General features: G+C 48.2%; 1 protein-coding gene across 1 annotated transcript in view; it reads right to left on the minus strand.

Moving 5' to 3' along the window:
* Nucleotides 1-21,438, minus strand: part of Ak5 (adenylate kinase 5) — a 178,345-nt gene that overhangs the window by 8,653 nt on the left and 148,254 nt on the right. The window contains exons 11-12 of the mRNA XM_028754291.1: nt 7,982-8,145; nt 5,550-5,666 (exon numbers count right to left, since the gene is read on the minus strand). Of these exons, the coding sequence (XP_028610124.1) occupies nt 5,550-5,666; nt 7,982-8,145 (281 nt within the window). The remainder of the gene's footprint in view (nt 1-5,549; nt 5,667-7,981; nt 8,146-21,438) is intronic.

Raw genomic sequence — 21,438 nt, forward strand, 5'->3', positions numbered from 1 at the left:
GCCCTTCCATTCCTGGGGCTGTTGGTTCCCTCAAGTGTCTAGCACTACACTGCAGTCACGATGAGACTGGAGGGTGAGACTGGAGGAACCCGTTTGCCGAGCTGGCCCCCACCACCTGCTGCCTGCTAGCTCTGTCTTGTTGAGCTTTCTGGTCAGTTCACACAGTACAGCAATCGTAAGTTACCTAGTACAGCCAGCCTGTCCTTCACACCCAGGAGAAGGGCGTGTGTGCGTGTGTGTGTGCGTGTGCGTGTGTGTGATATGTATTGCATACAAGTGCATGCATGTATGTGTATGTGGACCCCTATGAAGCAAAGCTAACACTTTCCTCCTTGCCACCAGCGTGTCTTATCCCAGCTACCACTGGGTGCACATTATGTGGAGTCGGGGGGAGCACAGTGGCCAGGCAGGGGTCAGCTTCTTAGGGCGGAACTCTGGTGTAACTAGTTTCAGAATGGACTTCAATCATCCCTTGCCACCTTTTGCTTGACCGCTGTTCTTCCATTGCGACACTGGGCTCAGCCTTCTCCTGCTCTGTAATTCCTGAGCAGTGGAGTACAGTGGGAACGGGGCTTCGCGCCGTTAGAGGCGTGGCGAGGGCCTCCCAAGCTTTTCTTCTGTGAGACCCCATCTTGCCTGAGTAATTTTTACACAAATAAATAAAAGAGCCATATAATTTAAACATTTGCTAATAATAAGTTTATAAAGAACTAACTTAATTCTTAAACATTTGTTACACGTGTACTTTTACAAGAAACTGTATTTTCTGTCTGGTGTTGTATAACACTTACTATAGGGAAAACCAGCGACTTCCTATGATGTTCAACCACTGAGATTGCCAAGTTGTGAAATAATTTCAGATAGCCCGTGGGAGAGGCCATGTGATGAGCAATTCCAGGCTAGCTAACCCTCAGCCCTGATCCAGAGACACATGCCCAGCTTCAACCAGTATCTGACTACTACAGTATTGGGGACCTCACAGGAGACCCCAGCAGCTGAGCCCATCAAACAGCAGGACTTTGAGAGAAAAAAATTGAATTGTTCCTTTAAACTGCCTGACTGGATCATTCACTGGGAATCCTCCTAACATCTCTACACCTTAAATTCCACGACGGCCCTGAGGAGACCACCGGGTGGGTTGAGGCGGCAGCGTAGGCGATCTCCTTGGCATGCAGCCGAGTCTGTGAAGTGTTAGGTGTCTGCTTCCTTCCTGCTTTGGACTCCTACCTCAGTGTGAAGGGCTCATGGGCCCTGCTTCTGGTCCCAAGTCTTGCATACAGAGGGAGATTAAGAAATGTCCCAACTAGTGGTTGACGATCACCATCTGTGAGTCAAGCTCTCCATCTCTGCTTTGTCCCTGTTATCACTGGGGTACCAACTGTACTTCCCCATCCCTGGTCAACAGAAACCAACCCCCCCCCCCACACACACACACCACCAGTGTGCCATTTTCAGGGCATAGACGAAAGAAGGCTTGTCAGAGGACCTGAGGGGTTAAGAAGGATGCTGGCACCCAGGCTAAACAGGCATGCTTCTCTAGAAAGTGCTGATTAAATCCTGGTCTTCGCTCCCTGAAGGATGCACAGGTCATAAGGAACAGTGTGGGGGACATTCTCTAACGTCTGGCCTCTGGAATGTAGCTCACCCTTGAACAGGAGGAGCTTTTCTGAGGAGCATTTGTGCATGAAAACTAGGTGAGGGTGTAGGAGAAAACAATCCTTTTCACCAGCAGAGGGCGAGCGTGAGAGACAGTTGGTGGTTCTATCAGCTCTCTCAGAAAGTGTCTGCCTGGCCTGCATGGGCCATTTCCAGGCCACTCATGGGGACAAAAAAGAAAGCTCAAGGATTCATTTAATTATAAACAGAGGTTATTTGCATCTAAGCTGGTGCCGACCCTGAAAGACCAGTTGGATTAACGTAAGAGCAGACAGAGAGGTTGCTTCAACACCCAAAGCTTGGGTGTGACCACCAGCATTCAATTTGGGGCTTGTTAGGAACTTGGTCTCAGGCATAGCATCTGACACTGAAGCAGTGTCTGCGTGTTTTCAGCATGCATGAGCACCCTTCACAGCCCGACCGTCTGAGCGGCTTCCCTGCCAAGTCAGGTCCTTGGGCTCAAACCACAAGACTTGATCTTGCTCACCTGGATCCATGAACACAGTTGGCACACAGTAATTACTCTGGAAGGGACCTGAATCACTTAATATGTTTTTTTTCTCCTTAAAAACATTGTTTTTTTCAAAACATTGATACTGTGTCTTGATCACATAATAACATTTAATGTCTAAGCATTTAAAAAGATTTCATTTTTATTTATGTGTATGCCACAGGAGTTCTGGAGGCTCTCAGAGGCCAGAAGGAGGTGCCAAGACATCCTGGAGCTGTAGTTACAGGTGACTGTGTGCTGTCTGGTGTAAGTGCTGGTAACTGAACTGTGACCTCTGGAAGAAGAGGGAGCTCTCTTAACCCTTGAGCCATCCCTCCAGCTTCCTAAACCTCCCCCCCACCCCCATCAAGACAGGGTACCTTTGTGTAGCCCTGGCTGTTCTGGAACTCAGTCTGTAGACCAGGCTACACTCAAACTCAGAGGTCCTGCCTGTGCCTCCTGAGTGCTGGAATTAAAGATGTGGGCCACTACACCTGGGCGCATATATATATATATGTGTGTGTGTGTGTGTGTGTGTGTGTGTGTGTGTTATGTCAAGAGTCTTCCTATGTGGGCTCTGTCTTTGTTCAATTTAAATTTGAGGCAGGCACTCACTTTGGAAGCTTCATTGTGTGAGCTGTGCACACCTGCTCTGTTGACATTGGGATCTGCTGAAGTTTTTGTAAAAAAGAAAAATAGACATCTCACTTGAAGGTTCCTGGGTCGGTAGTGAAATGGGGAACTGAAACTGTCCAGCCACCAGTGAGATGCTTTCAGCTAGTGAGGACTGATGTGATTCAGAGGGAATTCTGATAGTGACCACTGAGGCCACATTGCCCAGGTTCTGGGCAGAGGAGGAAGAAATGATGGGTCAGGAGTGTTGGAGAGTTGTGTGGGAAGTTGAGAGAAGGCTCAGTGCTTTGGGTACGCTCCTCTGCAACAGACTGTAAGTCCAGCACCAGGCTGTAAGTCCACCAGCACGGAAACCTTTTGACATTGTGACTTAATGTCACTCTGTTGTTGGGCTACGTCTGTAGCAGTCCTGGGGTATGTGTGGCCAGTGGGCTCTTGGTTGGATCTGCCTGTATCTTCTCCGATCCCCAGTGGCACCTCCCATGGTTCAGCATGGTTTGTAACTCCATGGGCATCCATGCTGGGCTCTGCCATCAGATCTGGCTTTAAAAACTCCAATCGAAGTCTGGACTATGAAGAACTTTGTAATGAAGAACTCAGATTATGGTTTTATTGTTGCTTTTCCCTAGGGAGGGGCAGGAATAAGAGACACCTATGTTTATAATCCATTGTATCCTTGACTGCATGAGGGACTCAGAAAACTCTATACCTCTCAGCACAAGTTCAAGAAAAGGCCTCTGTACCCTGAACTCCTAAGCCGGAGCATGACCTCCGCTGATGCTCTTCTGTCCTCAGTAAAGGTAGCTGTGACATCCTGTGCTGGGGTGCTCAGCCCTCAGAAGCCAGTTACAGTGGTTTGCTTGCTTTTGCTATTGTTTGCACTTATCCATGAATCTGTCACAAGGCTTGATCACATGAATCTGCCACCCGTGTCTACCTTCTACCGTGTCCATCTTTGCCAATTGGACCATGAGGTCTTTCTTTCTTTCTTTCTTTCTTTCTTTCTTTCTTTCTTTCTTTCTTTCTTTCTTTCTTTCTTTCCTTCCTTCTTTCTTTCCTTCCTTCTCTCTCTCTCTCTCTCTCTCTCTCTCTCTCTCTGTCTCTCTCTCTCTGAGTTATTTATTTATTTTATGTATATGAGTACCCTGTCACTGTCTTCAGACACACCATAAGAGGGCATCAGATGCCATTACAGATGGTTGTGAGCCACCGGTGTGGTTTCTGGGAATTGAAATCTGGAAGAGCAGTTGGTGCTCTTGACCGCTGAGCCATCTCTCTAGCCCTGAAATTTTTCTTTGACTTTAATTAATTAAAATATTTTATGTAACATGTGTATTGTGTGACTATTTGCTTATATGGTGAGCACCATGTATGTGCCTAGTGCCCATGGAGGCCAGAGGGTTCTGGGAACTGATTTCAGGTTCTCTGGGAAAGTGGCAAGTGTTCTTAACCATCTCTGGAGACCCCTTGACTCTAGTTTAAGTGGGGGCTAGGCAATGGAGGAACTTTTGAGGGAAGCTAGACAAAGCTGACCCAAGGGTAGATGAAACCCAAGGTTTTATTGCCTTCATCCACGCGGCCTTGCTAGAAGGGGATGGAACTGGGTGACTCCATCAGCTGTGTGACCGAGGCAGGCGAGGGTACAGCAAGCTTCCACAAGCGCCTGTATTAGGTACCTGGCCCAGAGACGTGCAGCCGTGTGTGTACTGGCCCTCCAAGACCCAGGAATGGCATTTCTTTTTCTCTATCCACTGAAAAGGTCACTTCACTTTTTAAAAACATCAGCTGAAAGAATTCAGATGAAAATATTGAGCCGGGCGGTGGTGGCGCACGCCTTTAATCCCAGCACTTGTGAGGCAGAGGCAGGCGGATTTCTGAGTTCGAGGCCAGCCTGGTCTACACAGTGAGTTCCAGGACAGCCAGGGCTATACAGAGAAACCCTGTCTCGCGGAAAAAAAAAAAAAAGAATAGTAAAGAAAATACTGTAGAATAAAACAGTACCACATGCACCTGATTTTCCTGGAGGTTTGGTGTTAGTCTTAGTGTAACAAATACGGTCCCTGCCCCCACGTGACTGGGCTTGGGAAGTTGCACCAAGGTGTATGGTGGGTACCACAGGGCCTGGCCCAAGCCGGTCACCATCTGGCAACTGCAATAGCGGTTAGTTACTGGTTCCTGATGATAGCCCCGAACCACTAAGGAGGCACAAAGCTGGGAATGACACGGAGTCATGGAGGGTGGTGTGCACTCTAGATCCAGCCCTTGCAGCGTCTTTCTCCTCCGCTTTTGTGTAACTCTATTCCTTCCCCCACGGGCGATTGCCCTTCCCTCTCAGGCTGCGTGTGTGCTGCTAGGGTGGTGTGCAGCCTGCCCCCTACTGGTTCCTGTAGGCTGAGTCTATAAGAGTCTTCTTCCTCGTTACAGTGAAGGAAGCAATCTTTTGTGGGGCACCCTGCCATCCCAAGACAGACTTAGTTTTTGAGAGCTCACTGAAATGGAAGGAGAGAAGCCTGGAGAAGGAAGAGAATGGAGCAGCACAGAGAGGAACGACGAGGCACGGGCGGCTCTGCTCCCCACACCCCGCCGAGCCTGGCTGCCGGTCATTCCTGCCCTATTTATATTTCGTCTTCGTAAAAAAAAAGTTTACGTTTCCGCTTTTAGTAACAGCAAGATATGGTCAGCGTTACTGGGCAAGAAAAGACTTTGAGTTTATCCCCTAAGCTGACAGCTGTCCTTGTGTCCTGGACGGGCACCTCTAACATCAGCTCACCCTTCGTCCAAACTCTTCCCCTTGCTTCACTTCCCGGGGGTAGCCGTCAATCAGGAAGCCCTTGGTGTTGCCCAGGCTGGCCACCATGGACTCCTTCAGCAGTTCCAGGACGACACCCTACAGCAGAGAGAGTGGTCAGCATGTGGCCTAGCGGTACCCCCAAATCACAATAAATGTGACTCCCCAGACATTCTTCTGTGAGGGGAGGATCGGGCCAACCTGCCCCACCTCCTCTCCCCCTGCGCTGATGTCTGCAGTGCAGATAGGTCTTTCAGTCTGTACCGGGTCATGGTTCCACTGAGGGCTTTTCTTTCTGGTCGGTCCTTCCTGCAGTTATCTAAGAAGTCTCAGCATCTTACCCCAGGAGACATGCTAGTCCTGTCTCACACAGTAGCAACTGAACGAAGCAGCATCGTGGCAAGTTAGCGGCAAATGAAACACTGCTGAGAACTACTCACTGCCAGCGTTCTCCCAGGAAACATTACGCAAACCTCGATGTGTGCTAACTGGAGAAGGCTTTTAGATCAGAGAACTATCTTCTAGCAACACGATTTTCCCAGTAAACAAGTGTGCAAGATAAGGAAAAAAACAGAGCAGTGTGAGGAGGGGCCTGTGAGAGTGGTGGGAGGAGCCCTCCTTCCCTGTGGGAGGGGCCTGTGAGAGGGGTGGGAGGAGCCCTCCTTCCCTGTGGGAGGGACCTGTGAGAGGGGTGGGAGGAGACTTCCTTCTCTGTGGGCAGGGCCTGTGTGTGGAGTGGGAGGAGACCTCCTTCCCTGTGGGCGGGGCCTGTGGGAGGGTGGGAGGAGACTTCCTTCTCTAGCTTCTGGCAGGAGTGTGGGGCTTGCTGAAGTTGCAGGTCTGGCCAGAACCCTTCCTTAAGTAATTGTGAATTAACTCTCCATCTAATTCACAGTCTAATGAGGAAGGCAGACAATAACAAACAGATGAATATACACTAGCTAAAGATCACAGGCACGCAGAGCAGGACAAAGGGCCAGAGTATATCGGGGTGCTGTTTTTCAGAGGGCAGGGGGCTCCTTTACGTTGTGACTAGACAGAGCTCTGTAGGAGGCCAAAAGGCCAACTAGAGATGGATGATGGAGATGGACTCAGTTTTTAGAGCCATCACAGAGAGCACGAGGCGGCAACAGCCTGACCCGAGCAAGAAGCTAAATAGAAGGCAGCAAGGTGAGGGCGGGAAGGGCACTACGTGATAAAAAAATCTTTATTTTGGGGGATGGAGACAAGACTCAGTGAGTATGAGCACTTGGTATGAAAAACGGGAGAGCCTGAATTCAAATTCTTAGTATTCTCATTACAAAGCCAGGTTCAGCAGCACATGTCTGCGGCCACCCACAGCATCTGGAGGCAGAACCAGGCAGGTCTCAAGAGCACCCTAACCATCCAGCCTGGGCAAATTGGTGAGAGAATCTATCTCAAAAAGTAAGGTGGAAGCAACAGAGGAGGTATCCTCCTCTGGCCTTGAAACACACACACACACACACACACACTTGCGCACGCATGTGCAATAATGCATCCATAATAAACAGAGAGATGTGAATATTTGTTGCTACTTAGTTTGGTTTCTCCGTCTTATACACAGTCCATGACTGTGCTGGTTGCTTTTTGTCAACTTGACAAAAACCTAGACGCACCTAGGAAGAGGGAACCTTAACTGGAGGAACTGCCTCCATCAGATTGGCCTGTGACATGTCTCTGGGGCAGTTTCTTGATTGTGAATTGATATGGGAAGGCCCAGCTCAAAGTAGATTGGCGCTATTCCTGGGAGGTGGGCCAGGGCTATATAAGAAAGCAGGCTTGAGCAAGCAGGGGGAGTGAGCCAGCCAGCAGCTTTGGCCTCTGTTTCAGTTCCTGTCTTGAGCTCCTGCTGTGACTTCCTCAATAACGGACTGCAATCTATAATCCAGATGGACCGAGTCCACCTGTAAACTGCTTTTGGTCCTGGTGTTTGTCATAGCAACGGAAGAGTGACTAGAATGAGAATCCCTGCCCAGAGGAGGGTCCCATCCACAGTCAAGCTGGGTCTTCTCACACCAATGATAATCTCCAACAGGGGACTGTCTCCTAGGTGATTCTGGAGCCTGCCAGGTGGACAGTCAGCACAGAACGTCACACACCCAATCCAAGGAGGTTCTGATGTTAGCTGTCTATACTCTAAAGCTTGAAGATTTTACTCTAAAGTAAGGCTGGTTTTGGAAACACGTGAACCACGCTGACATTTAAGGGGCTGGCCAAAGAACAGCTTGGAAGGTAGGTGGTTGTTGACCTAAGCCAGCCTGCCTCAGGACTGTGACCAAGAAGAGAAATCAACCCTGTCTCTGACTCCCAGGGGTTTCTTTGTCTCCGTGATACAGCCTGCCACCACAGTCAATGGCTTGGCTGCTGGGAAGGCAGGGTGGGTCTCTGCTTACTGAGGGCACCAGGTCTCCACGCTCCATGATGTCACGGATCAGTTTGCTTCTTTCTGACTCAGAGGTCAGTTCCCGGCGCAGGAGCTCACCCGTGGAGAGATGAGTGAATCCATATTTTTCTGCTAGCTTCTCACACTGGGTGCCTTTGCCAGAGCCAGGGCCACCTTGGGAAGAAGACACATCAGACATGCGCCTCAGGTCCACTGTCTCCTTTTGGAGGACATAACAATTGTTTTCTGCTGGATATTCATTGATGAGTACTCTGCTGAGACTCACTCACTGCCCCCTCACCCCTGCACCACTCACTGCCTCCCACCCCTGCACCACTCACTGCCCCCTCACCCCTGCACCACTCACTGTCCCCTCACCCCTGCACCACTCACTGTCCCCCTCACCCCTGCACCACTCACTGTCCCCTCACCCCTGCAGCACTCACTGTCCCCCTCACCCCTGCACCACTCACTGCCCCCCTCACCCCTGCACCACTCACTGCCTCCCTCACCCCTGCAATGCTGAGTGAGGCTCCTGAGCCATGGAATCTGCTGCGGTGATAATCTCTACCTGAGGCCACACTTCTCTCCAGCTCCCAGGGGACCAGAGCTGTTCCCCCCGCCCCATGCAGCGGAAGTCCCTGAGCGGTGCCGTTTCAGCGGCTCATCCTATTTCCCCACCCCCACCTTTTCTCTTTTAAAAGCTGATAAAAATAAAATAAAAGAAAATGTAATTTAACCGAGTGAAGTGTCAAAGAAACCCACAGGGACTTTTTTTTCCCACATTGAAGGTGACCACAGAAGCCCTTCCACGAATGACAACATGGGACTCTGAATTAGTTTGCTGGCTTCAAAGGACACTGTTGTGTCAACCAGTCGATTCCACTGAGAGCTGATGGTGGTTTGCAGATGTAACTCTGCAGGAGGACAGGGCAGCTCTGGTCCCCTGTGCAGGGGACGATGCTGAAATACTCTAGAGAAGAGATGCCTGAGTCCAGTCGCCTCCGGCTTCATAGTCTCCATGCTTCACTCGTAATTCTTTATACGTTTATAAAATCTTTGCACTGGTGAGTCTGTCCATGTTTGGGAATGTAGTATGATTCCACACACACGCATACACCATGTAGTCAAGCCAGAGGCCCCAGCACTCCCATTTCCTCAAACATTCTCCCATTTCCTCCCCTCCCCCAGGCCAGCATGTCCTTTATTATAAGTGGAATAAATCAGGCACACACAGCCACGCTCTTACTGATATGCAGCTTACATGTAAGAAGTTATGCTAACGGAAACAAAGAGTGGACCAGTGTTGGCCGGAGCCTGGCAGGGACACCCCAGTTCCTTCTGGAGGACTGGGGAACATTTGTTCTTCCTGGTTCTTACCTTCAAATGCCAGGACCTCCCTACTCTTTTTATTCCCCAGAGTTTAGGGGGGAAAACCCCTATATTTATTTTATTTATATGGGGTGTATGTGTGTATATGTGTGTTGTGTGTGTGTGTTGTGTGTGTGGGGTGTGTATGTGTGTGCAGTATGTGTATATGTGTGTAGGGTGAGTGTATGTGTGTGCAGTGTGTGTATGTGTATGTGTAGGGTGTGTGTGTGTGTGTGTGTGTGTGTGTGAAGACATAGTACACAGCACCCAGAGTTGATGCTGGCTCATGCCTCCTTGTCATAGCTTCCTGAAAAAGGAATATTTGAAATAAAAACACAAAAATACAATTGAGATTCTAGCCTGAATCCTAGCTCTCTTGGGTGGTGGGAACTGACTATTAAGGGATGTCCCTTCCCCACCCACTTTAGCCAGAAGAGCCTCTCAGGCTTCTCCATGTGGCAGACAAGCCAGGAAAGACACATGCATTTTGTTGTGTATTCATCCACATCACTGCTTTAAGTCAAATGGGAAGGTTCAGATGCCCCCACAGTATTGCATGAACGGGTCAGACATAGTAGGAATACAGCAATTGCAGAGGCTAACAGAAACAGGGCCGACCAGCACACAAGCACCCTTTCTGCTGAGGCCATGTTCATGCAGAGCAATGACTCCTGCCTCCAGCTGTAATAGGAAGGGAGAGTGTGGGGACAAGAGGAAGCCACTCAGAGGAAGGAGTGCTTCTAGGTAAACGACTAAGGGGACTCACAGCTGAGCTCTGGGAGGCCACGGAACTTCTGTGGCTTGTGTTTACCTGGAAACTCTTTTCCCGGGATAGCTCGTGGCTGATTATGAGGAAAAGACATTTTCTGACTTGACTTCCAAGGCAAAGATGCCGTGTTCCAAATATTTTCTTCCTTCAGTCTCCCACTAATATGACTATTATAGGTTTGCCCCGCTGAAGTGTTATTTAATAAATCTTGACACAGAGGCAATTAAAACTCTCCATCTCAGATTAACAACAGCTGTGTGGAGCGGCGCTGCTGCCCCGGTTAGAAGCCTTACGTGGAAGCTGCAGATTCTTAGCATTTTTGGCCCCAATGGTGCTGGCGGTGTGGAATTTTAAGTAACCTGTACAATGGCATGATTCTTCCCCTGACTCCAAACTGGGGCGCATGTGATTTCCTTACTGTAAAAAGGGCATAAAACCATCAACTATTTCCGTAGGCTCATACCTCCCAGCAGACCCCGACACAGCCCCGCATGCTATGACTGAGTTTAGATGAGATGCCACTTTCAAGGGGTCTGTCAAAGTCTTCATGGCAAAAAGAGTGGAGGAATCCTTGTTTTCAATATCAAATGGAATTTAAAAAGACTGGTCTATTGAACTTTCCATGTGAACCGAAAGTTGCACGATTGGAAGAGGGTCAATACTCGGAGCCTGGCTTTCCACTCGGCCGCTCAGAACCCAGAAGCCTGGCTGAATGAGGGGTGTTCTTCTGGACCTGGTAATCTTCAGTCTAGATCTGTACCAGCTTTCATAGCCTTGCCTTAAATACAGTTAGTTCCTGGATTCTCAGCCTGGGCCCTTCAGGGTGAGGACCTGTGTCCTAAGCAACTGTTGCAGTTTCCTGGCTTTGGGAAGGACGAGAGGAGGCAGTAATGCTGGCGGGTATAGCACATTCTGGTCCAGCCACGGAAAGTGCAGGCAGATGATGTCAGGCAGACAGTCACCCCTGTCCAAGTCCCAGCTAGTACTAGCCCTTTAGTTTGGATGATTCCTAGTTCTGAGTGCTCCCATAGAGATGGTGCCGAGTGCTCCCATAGTGATGGTGCTGAGTGCTCCCATAGAGTTGGGGCTGAGCTGGGCGTGCTCTGTCGTTTCTGTTCTCAGCACCTGATACTTCACCTACCACCTCATGGATCACTGATGTAGAGCTGTGGTTATTTAAAAAGACAAACCACGTATTTTTGTGAGTTCACAGTCAATATTACAAACACATTTCCGTGAACCATGGTGACTTTTCTCTCCACTAAGTGGAAATGATAGAAGGTGTTTGCCATCTCTTACAAAGAATTTCTAACTCATGATTGTATATATTTACAGTTATGTATATAGCTGACATGGGTTATCTATTTTAGATTTTGAGCATGAAGATATCATGTAGTCCAGGCTAGCCTTGAACTTGATGTAGCCGAGGATGATTTCTGGCCCTTCTTCCTCCGATTCTCAAATGAGGTGATTACAAGCATTCTCCACAACATCCGGTTTATTTGGTGCCCTTGGGTAAGCACTCTACCACCTGAACCCCAGCCCCAGCCCACAGTGTCCTTTGTTGACATTTTACTGTATACCGTCCTCATGGGAGGTAACCTGGGGTTTAGCCTGAGGCCTTCTCACACAGCTCTTCACATGGGGACACTGCAGGGGATACTGTGAGGGACACTGTGGGAGACACTGTAGGGACACTGTGGGGGACACTGTGGGGGACACTGCAGTGGACACTGGGGGGGATACTGGGGGGACACTGTGGGGGACACTGTGGGGACACTGTGGGGGACATTGCGGGGACACTGCGGGGACACTGTGAGAACACTGTGGGGGACACTGCAGGGACACTGTGGGGGACACTGTGGGGACACTGTGGGGGACACTGTGGGGGACATTGCGGGGACACTGTGGGGACGCTGTGGGTCTGCTTTCACTGGTGTGACACTGATAAGCCTGGTGCTGACAGTCTTGGAGCTGAGTCTTCATACCAGAAAAGTGTCAGATTTAGAACAGGGTGACAGGAGACCAGCAGTTTCAGCGGGGTGCCAGGCTCTGATTAAGACCTATAAGAGCCATCCAGAGGCAAGGGTTAGTAATTTATGGCCAACCGAACACAAATGACACGGCCAGGAAGTGTCTAACAGTGCACAATCCCCTGCCGCGTGGAGGACGCAGCTCCGCACGTCTGTATCCCGTGGCTGCAGACGGCCTTTTACTGTACCTGACCAACCTTTGGTTTCTATCTGGGGAGAAACAATCAATCTTCTGCCTCATACTGTCTGTGACTTTTTCCGCCACAGTTCCTGTACTTGACTAGTTGCCAAGGTCTGTGTCTACTTTTGAAAAAAGCCTTTGAAATCTATAATCGCACTATAAATGTTCTTCATCTTTTCTCTCAGAAAAACCATGACGCTTGGCGCCTGCCATTTCCAACAAACACTCATTTGTTGGCTCTGTCCTGAGTTATAACATTGAACCCATGGTCTGAATCAAACCCAGCTCAAAGTCAGAAATGAAGGTGGCACTTCATCCCTTAGAAATGTCTGACCAAGTGAGGGCACGTACGCTCTATCAGTATGTATGAACTTCTGCATGAATATTTGACAGTTCAACTACATACATCGGATCTAGAGAACTTACAGGATTACGTTTCTCTAAGGCAATGTGGAAGGAAATGTCTGCTGGGTTCTGACTGCCGTTAACAAAGTCCCAGGCTTGTATTCCTACATTAGCCGGGAAATTAATTTTCCCATGTTGAGATTCAGCCATGCACACATCTGGTTGAACGTAGGCATTCACCACTCAACTTGAACTGTCTCTCTAACGGTGTCTTCCCACCCCCTCATTCTTCAGCTTGTTGTTTGTCCTCATTATGACCCCGCAAAGTTGATCCAATTCCTTGAAGCTCTCCCAGCCAGCCCCACACCAGGCCCTAACTGGTAATGGACGCTTTGCCTCCTTTGAAAATATGTTGCCTCCATGACAAGCACTGCCTACTTCTTATAACCAGCCAATTACTCACTTTATCTGCATCTGCTCTGAGTTGGTAAGTATTCCTCGAGTGAGTGAGAAGACAGAGCCCACTGGGCCATGTGACCTCACTCCTATAACATCTCCTGGCAACCATATTCCTCTTCTGATGATGTGAGGTGTTCCTGGTTGGATTTGAATATTTCCCTGAAGTTCTCAGTGATATTGACATGGGCGGCAGAGACAGGTGAGTCCCTGGGGGCTTATGGACCAGTTATCTTAGCCTACTTGGGAAAGTTACAGGCCAAGGAGAGACTCTCTCTCAAGCAAAAGATAGAAGGTACCTGAGGACCAACATCCAAGACTTTGACCTACACACACACACACACACACACACACACACACATACCAGAGCACGTGCACAATGCCAACATGTATACACACATGAACACACACACAGACACATAGTCAGCTCTAACAGTGTATGCTTTTACAATGATTGGACACACCTTTAAACTGTAGTACCATTTTCCACATCTTTAAAGGTGAATAGCAGGCTGGAGAGATGGCTCAGTGGTTAAGAGCAGTGACTGCACTTCCAGAGGTCCTGAGTTCAAATCCCAGCAACCACATGGTGGCTCACAACCATCTGTAATGAGATCTGATGCCCTCTTCTGGTGTGTCTGAAGACAGCTACAGTGTATTCATATATAATAAATAAATAAATCTTTAAAAAAAAATAAAGGTGAATAGCCTCTGCAACCATACCTTTGGCAGCACTAAGTATCTTTTGCAAATCAACCTATCCGATTTCTAGGTAATCGCTCTGTTTTTTTTTTCTTTCTCAAAAAATCCATCAATTCCTGCCCTTGAAATCCTTCTCTTTAAATGAAAATGGTCTCAACCCTGAGTTCATGCTTTTGTGACTGAACGATTCCTTTCAGAGAAAAGCTACTGTGCTTCTTAACTGTGAGCCTGAAGCCATCCAGGACCCACAAGTCTCTTGTAACCTCTCCTCCAGCTAACACGAGTGCTTTGCTAAGCTTTAATGTGCTGTTGCTGGGAGTTGGTGTGCTGCGGTCCCGGAGTGACTAAGAAAATATATATTTACACTAGTCAACGTTTCTACAAGTTCGGGAAGCCTTTGACAGGTATTTTGGTGAAACATGCCAGTGACAGGGTCAGCTGTGGGTCACATAAGACTTTACATTGGGCTGAGACCCTGAGGGCAGCAGGCACACTTCCTTATTATTATGGCCTGGAAACCAGGAGATACCTGGCCCAACGACTCGGTGACGAGCACTCCATGAGGCAGCCCTGTATCTGACACAAAAGTCAGTCAGTGGGACCCAGTTCTAGGCCTTGCTTTGGACCTGCTAAGTGGTTGGAAGAACATTGATTTGTCTCTTTTCTGGGGCTACAAAGTTCTTACATCCTGACTGTAATTAACAGTCGTCGATGTGATCACACAAGCTAAGGAAATTAGACAGCTCTGACCTCTATGACATGCTAAGAGCCCCTTTGCCTCCGTGGCCTGGTTCCTGGACTGGATTCCATGAAGGAATCCCTACTTTGAGTTGTATTCTACCATAGTATCCCAGCCTTCCTTTCACAGTGCTCCTGCCTGTGGAAGGATTTTAATCCTGACCTGCTAAAGTTAGGTCTGGAATATTCTCTAAAGGCTCATGCATGAGGAGGAGGCTTGAGCCCTCATCCTTGGCACCATGGAAGAGAGTAGGGAGTTTAAGAGGTAGGTAGGGCCTAGCGGGAGACTTGAGGTCTTTGGGGTGTGCCCTGAAGGTGACTGCGATGCCGGCTCTCATTTTTTGTGTCATGACCTGGTCATGATGTGAGAAGTTCTGTCTGGTCATGTGACCTCACCACGGCATGGCAGGCAGGCACTCCACTACTGACTCACAGTCTTAACCTGTCTCTAGAGCTCTGCATTTGGCTGCCCAGGTCTTCTCTTTACTATGGGACTGGCACAGTCTTGGTTGGCAGGGGATCCATCAGCACAGTTACTGCAGTGAACAAAAAAACTTAGGATTGGGGGAAAAAAATCCAAGACTAGGAAAAAATATCTATGAATGTCTGTAGTTGACACCTCCTGAAGACTCAAAGTTTAGAAGATTCCCCAGGAAAGAGGGGCAGGAATTTGCAATGTTTCTTGAAATGTGTAAGAAAAAAATTGGGGATCTGACAGAGAAAACAAGACCTAGCAAAATGCTAACCGTAGAAGATATTTGACAGATACTTAGTGCTCACTATAAAAATGCTTCTAGCTTTGTTGGACGTTTGAAATTTCTCATTATTAAAAAAAAGAAAGAAAGAAAGAAAATCTTCAAAAGATTCCCCGGGTGATTCTGGAGCTAGGCCTGCCTGAGAGCATCTGGAGGACCTGAGCAAGAAGAGGCAGTTTGCCATGGAGCCCAGTGGCTGCCCAGGGAGGCCTGCTCATCTTTCTTTTCATATTTACAGTGCAATAATGCTGAGATAACGGCTCCATGGTGAACAAGTAACTGTTAAGACAGCTAATAAAATCCTCATCCCCTTAATCAGGGCTGGGCCATTCCTCTCACGGCAGATGGGAGGAGCTGCTAGTGTTCTCTGTCAAGTTGGTGGGAAGAAGTTAGACTGGGGGTTCAGAGACCCAATGTGCCTGAGAGTCCCTGCATGCCACCCTAAACAAAGTCCCCATTTCACTATGCTTTTTGGCTTGCTGTGTTATCTAATACATGTCTGCTTTGTTCAAACTAGGGCATGTGATGTTTTTAGCAGCCTTAGAAACAGAAGCTCTCTGCCACTCTACAACAGAGAACACTATGCCAAGAGGCACAGGTGCCCTGGTATTGCTTGGACCGCCATCTTTAAGGTTCTCTGGTCCTCCTTGCTGGAGTGAGGCAGACTTGGAGTTCAGACACACACCACATAGTCCCCTATCAGATAGAGTGGTCATGGGGAGCCAGGCTTTCGTTATAGTGCTACAGGTTTTCCATAGGAAACACATCCAAGAAAGAATGCTTGTCATGACAGCACATGAGTCACCATTTAAAACTCACATGTAACGAAGGGCTTCATAGTGGTAAATTGGGCCATGTGATCTGGCCTGAATGTCGGCTATCGGAGACTTTTAAAACCCCGTTTACTCTCTGTCCTGACAAATCTGAGATTGTGCAATTCAGCCCAAACCAACCACAGCCATAGACATTGTCATGACACATCTCATTAAAGTAGAACCCTTGAGTAAGTGAAGCAAGAACTCATGGTCCTGCCACTAGACATGGAATCCGTTTGTACTGTGACGTTTATGTAACTAAGTGGCTTCCCTCTCAGGACACACCACCTACATTTCTGCCTTAGAGGGATGTCTCAGTTTGTGACGCATGTGTTCGGGGCTCTCTTGGCAGGTATGTCGATGTCTGCTTCCTTTTCTCTCCCATCCTGAATGGCCAAGTGTCGGAAAACACAGGTTGGGGCCAAGACAGTGTGACAGTCACCTAGCATCTGCATACTTTCATGAGGGAAAGAATACAGGGGTGTGTGTGTGTGTGTGTGTGTGTGTGCAGTGTGCACCCATGCACATGTGAACTCTCAGATTCAGCTAGGCCTGGCTAAAGGCTGGGAGTCAGATGGAAACTTACATCTCTATGGCAACCCAGCTTCACTGGCCAGGGGATTCATAGCCTGGTGTCGGGTGTGATGGCACACACCTACAGTCCCAGCATCTAGGAAGCTGTGGTAGCTGACTGAGGCCAGCCTGGGCTATGAAACCTTGTCTCACAAGCCAAAGCAACAACAACAGCAACAACAACAACAACAGCAACAAAAGCAGCAAAGAGGAGGTTAATTTTGGGAATTGGATACATGACCTTGCAGGCCAAGAAGTCCCGTAGCCATCTCAAATCAGAGAGTGAGGGAAGTGATGGCCTGCAAGCTGAGCCCAAGTGACCCAGTGTCTTCTCAGGTTTCGGGCAGTTTGATAGTCTAGGTCCGTGGTATAAGGTACTAGTCTGAGGGTGGAAGAACCCAGAGCTGTGATGTCCAAGGACAGGAGAAATGGATTCCAACCTCCAAAGTGACAAAGAACCCCATTTTCTTCATCTGTGTGTTCTCCTTGCCCTCCAGGCAGACAGACTGAATAGAGTGTCTCTATATTGGTGCAGGCCAGTCTTCCTTATTTGGTCCATGGAGTCACAGTCTCACTTGGAGAAACATTCAAGGTACACCCAGAATTCCCAATTTACCCAGTGTCTGGGTGGCCCATAACCTGGTCAAAGCAAATTACCCATGGCTTTGCTCATGAGCTGCCTGCTTCACGTCACAGCATAAGTCAAGGTCTAGCCTCGGATTCCACAGCTCGAGGTCGTCATTCTGGTGCTCTTGGTTCAGTTCGTTTGCTTCTGTCTTCTAATTAGGGTTGCTTCTCTACCTTGTTTGTTTGTTTGTGGGTTTTTTGTCCTCCCTGTGGCCTGGCTTTTCCTGTTGTATTGATCCAAAGCTGGTCCTCTGACACGTTCTTCTGCCCCCTCTGACAAGTGTCCTGAGCCTCTTGGTCCAGAGAGACTTTCAGAGCATCCCAGACCTCCAGGATCCAGAGAAGCAGAGCTTCCCTGGAGATGCTACTGTCCTCTGATGCCCTCTTCACAATTGTTCTTTTGAGAAGACCAATGCCAGTAAACAGGGACCCTCCCACTCCACTCCCACGTCACTGCAGCTGCTGGTCCTTAGAGCGTGCCCCGCAGACACTGGGGAACACCGACTTGTACTATAATCCTAAGTTATTTACTTCCCACGGATGGCCTGGGCAGTGATTAAAAGGAGCAGAGCATCAGAGTCTGGCAGTAGCAATCACGTGGGCATCTTTATTTCTTTTACATGTATGTATTTGGTGTATACGGTTGTCACAACATACATGTGGAGGTCAGAGGACAACAATGAGAGTCAATTTTCTCTTCTACTGTGTAGGCTCCAGGGACCAAACGCAAGTCCTCAAGCTTGGTGGTAAGTGATTGCCTTCGCCAGTGAGCCATCTCACTGGCTTGTGCATCCTCACCAGTGTACCTGCATCAGAATCACTTCAGGACACTTTGGTGAAGCAGAAGAAAATTTAATTAAAAAATAATGACCCATAAGTATGCACTAATTTAGTTGTTTTTGAGATGGAATCTCATTATGTAATCCTGGCTGGCCTAAGATTTGAGGTGGACCAGACTGACCTTAAACTTACAGAGAACCTCGGGCCTCCACCTCCTGAGTGCTGGGTCGAAGGGCATACATCACTTTGCTTGGTTCATTTTAATAGTTTGTGCAGCAAAATGGGAAGTGTGCATAAAATACTTGGGCACACAGAGGAATAACTGCTTTCTGCAGGAAGGGCATGTGTGTGCCTGCACTGTGAACTAGCTGGTGCTTGCTTGCTTTATTTATTTGATTCTTTGCTTGTTTGTTTCTTTCTTTTCTTTCTTTGATTCTTTGTTTGTTTGTTTGTTTGTTTGTTTCTTTCTTTCTTTCTAGTTGAATGCCCTTCCTATTCCCTCCCTCCTGAGTACTATCTGGGTCTAGGCCCTATTTGGCTCCCAAGATTAAGCGCGTTCCTGATGGTATGGCTGGAGATCTGTTTTTACTTTCTGAGAAACCAATTATGAGTTGCCAGGCTCCAATATCTGGCAGATAACTTTTCTTCCTGAAACTAAATAAAGCCTCTCAGTCACTTCAAGAGAAACAACTGGTAGTGTTTGTCGACCACATGAGAGTATTTTAAGTGCCCCCCCCAGATACTCTATTTTCCCATGCACAATTTATCTTTCTGTCTTACTGGGAAATGAAGGCTGTCAGTGTACTCTGTCCTTTGTCTAGGTACAAGCACTCTAAAAGACAACACTGAAGAGGTTTCTCTAGTGCCTGGCCTGTGTCAAGTGCTAAGCTGAAGCTGGCTTCTATCAATGAGGTTTAATAAAAAGGATTGTAATGTATTATAACAGATTTAACCAACTGTATCCATGCTGATCTCTAATAGATTCTTCTGAAAGGTAATCATTCAGCTCTTTTATAACAGGAAACAATGAAAGACAATGGGGCTCTAATGAAATCATGATAATCACTTAATTCTGAATTTTAGGAAAAACCTCTCACTTCTCTAATAAACTAACTAGGACCACGTGTAGTGGCTAAAATGCATGTAATGTCACGAAATTTCATCAGAATATCTCTAAAACTCATGGCGTGGGTTGGCTGGTCTTTGCATCGCTATGACAACATGCTTGTGTAAAGCGACTTACAGGACAGAAGATTGACTGTGGTTCACGATTTCCAAGAGTTGGCCCCATCATGGCTATGAGGGCAAGATAGAGCTGAATAGCTCGTATGATAGCAACAAAGAAGCAGAGGGAAAAGGTACAGGAAGTGGTGGGACATGAGATAGTCCCAAAGGAGGTCTCCATGACCTCCTTCCTCTAACAAGGTCCCACCTCCCACACCTTTCACTAACTCCCAATAATGTTATTTTATTATGACTTCATCAATGGATTCATAATCCCACTGATTAGGCCAGAGTCCTCACGATCTAACAATCCTCTTTGGAGATCCCCTCCCACACATATCTAGAGGTGTTTATTAACCCAATCAAGTTGGCAGTCAAGATTGCCACCACAGTGCTTAGAAACAGCGCCCCAGAGCACCAATGCCAATGTAAACAAGGCCATCTGTGTCCTGACACGCTGGAGCCTCTAGCACTGAGTGATGGCTCTGTCATTATGCCATTAGCTTCGCCTTTCACTAGATTAACCAGATGTGCTTTCCAAGTGCAAACGTCTCTCAGTGCTTTGGGCGAATCAGTGTGAACTCGAATTATGTGATGTTTTGGGCACAGACGACAGTGAAAAGTAGGCAAGGGGAAATGAAGCCAAAGTAGACTGTGTTCAAGGAAGAGGGGGATGTGGGAAATAGAGGAAGGAAGGGGAGGTAGTAGAAGAGGCTATGAAAAACGACAGGCAGCAGGGTGGGACCCAGAGAAGCTCTCTGAAGCACATTCTCCAAATGCTTCCATGCTCAGCAGTGGCTGGGCCCATGTAGTATGAGCACAGCTACCTGTATCTTGTGTGGGATCACACAAAGCCTGTGGGGTCTCCACAGGGCCTAGTGAATGCAGGCTTGACCTCTGGGGATCAACTCTGTGTCCTTGGACAGTCATATCTCTATGAACAGGCTCTGGATTGCTCTCCTCAGGAACAGAACAGTGATATTCACACAGGAGTCAGAAGGCAGCTTGTACCTGCCCCTCTGTTGAGGAGGGAGCACTCCTCCCACCGGGATGGAGGAGAACATCCCTACTTGTTCTGCATCAGCTCAGGGGGAAAGTTGCTGCTCTCAGGGAGAGGGTTGTGGGACATCAAGGAAGAAGCATCATATAGACTCATAATTAATCTGAATACTCTCCCTCAAGACACAGCAACTGCATCAGCAACCTGCCCGCCAGTTCCAGTTCAGCAATCCTGACTGCTGTCTCAGTTGTTATGGAAACGGACCATACCACTTCCTAAAGAATAATTATTCCAACAAACCTATTTCTTTTCACTTGCTATAGGCCATCCAAGTGAGTGGCTCCTACATAAGGGATGAGGAGGCCCAAGGAGCAGAGCTAGCGATTAGCAAAGGCTTCTCCAGAAGCAGAGTGTTGAGCCTGCAGATAAGCCAGTGGAGACCAGCTGTCTCCAGGGAAAAGACCGACCAGGAGGCCAGCCCGAGAGACAACAGGTGTAGACAGTGTTGGAGCCAAACTCTGACCCAGGGACATAGCAGGAAGTAGGAAGGACACACTGGGGTCAGCCGCAGACAGTAATGAGGACAGTCTACTGGGGCATGTCCCATTCTACAGGAGCTGATGGTCCTTGAAGACAGGCAAATGCGTTTGGAATATTGACTTTGAAGCATTGTAGTGAACGTGTAAAATCAACTTAGGCACCGTCAGTTCTGCATTTTTACTGTTGCTCTGACTGGTGCTAAGATACCAATTGCAAACTTCACAATCCAGGAATGTTCTTTTTCTTTTGGCAGGGTTTCATGTAGCCCAGGATGTCCACAAAGTCCTTTTATAGCCTAGGGTGACTGTTGGCATTTCATCTAGGCTCCGCCCCACAGTTACCTGGCAACAGTCTGGTGTGCCTGACCCACTATAAAAGGGGCTGGTTGCCCCCTCCTCTCTCTCTTGCTCTTCTTACTCCCTTCCTCTCTTCCCCCCTCCCTTCTTTCCCCATTCCCCTTCCCCATCTCTCTCCATGTGTTCATGGCTGGCCTCTGCTCCTCTTCTCTCTTTCTCTCTCTCTCTCTCTCTCTCTCTCTCTCTCTCTCTCTCTCTCTCT

This window comes from Grammomys surdaster, unplaced genomic scaffold, assembly GCF_004785775.1.
Source record: "Grammomys surdaster isolate TR1022 unplaced genomic scaffold, NIH_TR_1.0 125996, whole genome shotgun sequence".
In the NCBI taxonomy this organism is placed as follows: domain Eukaryota; kingdom Metazoa; phylum Chordata; class Mammalia; order Rodentia; family Muridae; genus Grammomys; species Grammomys surdaster.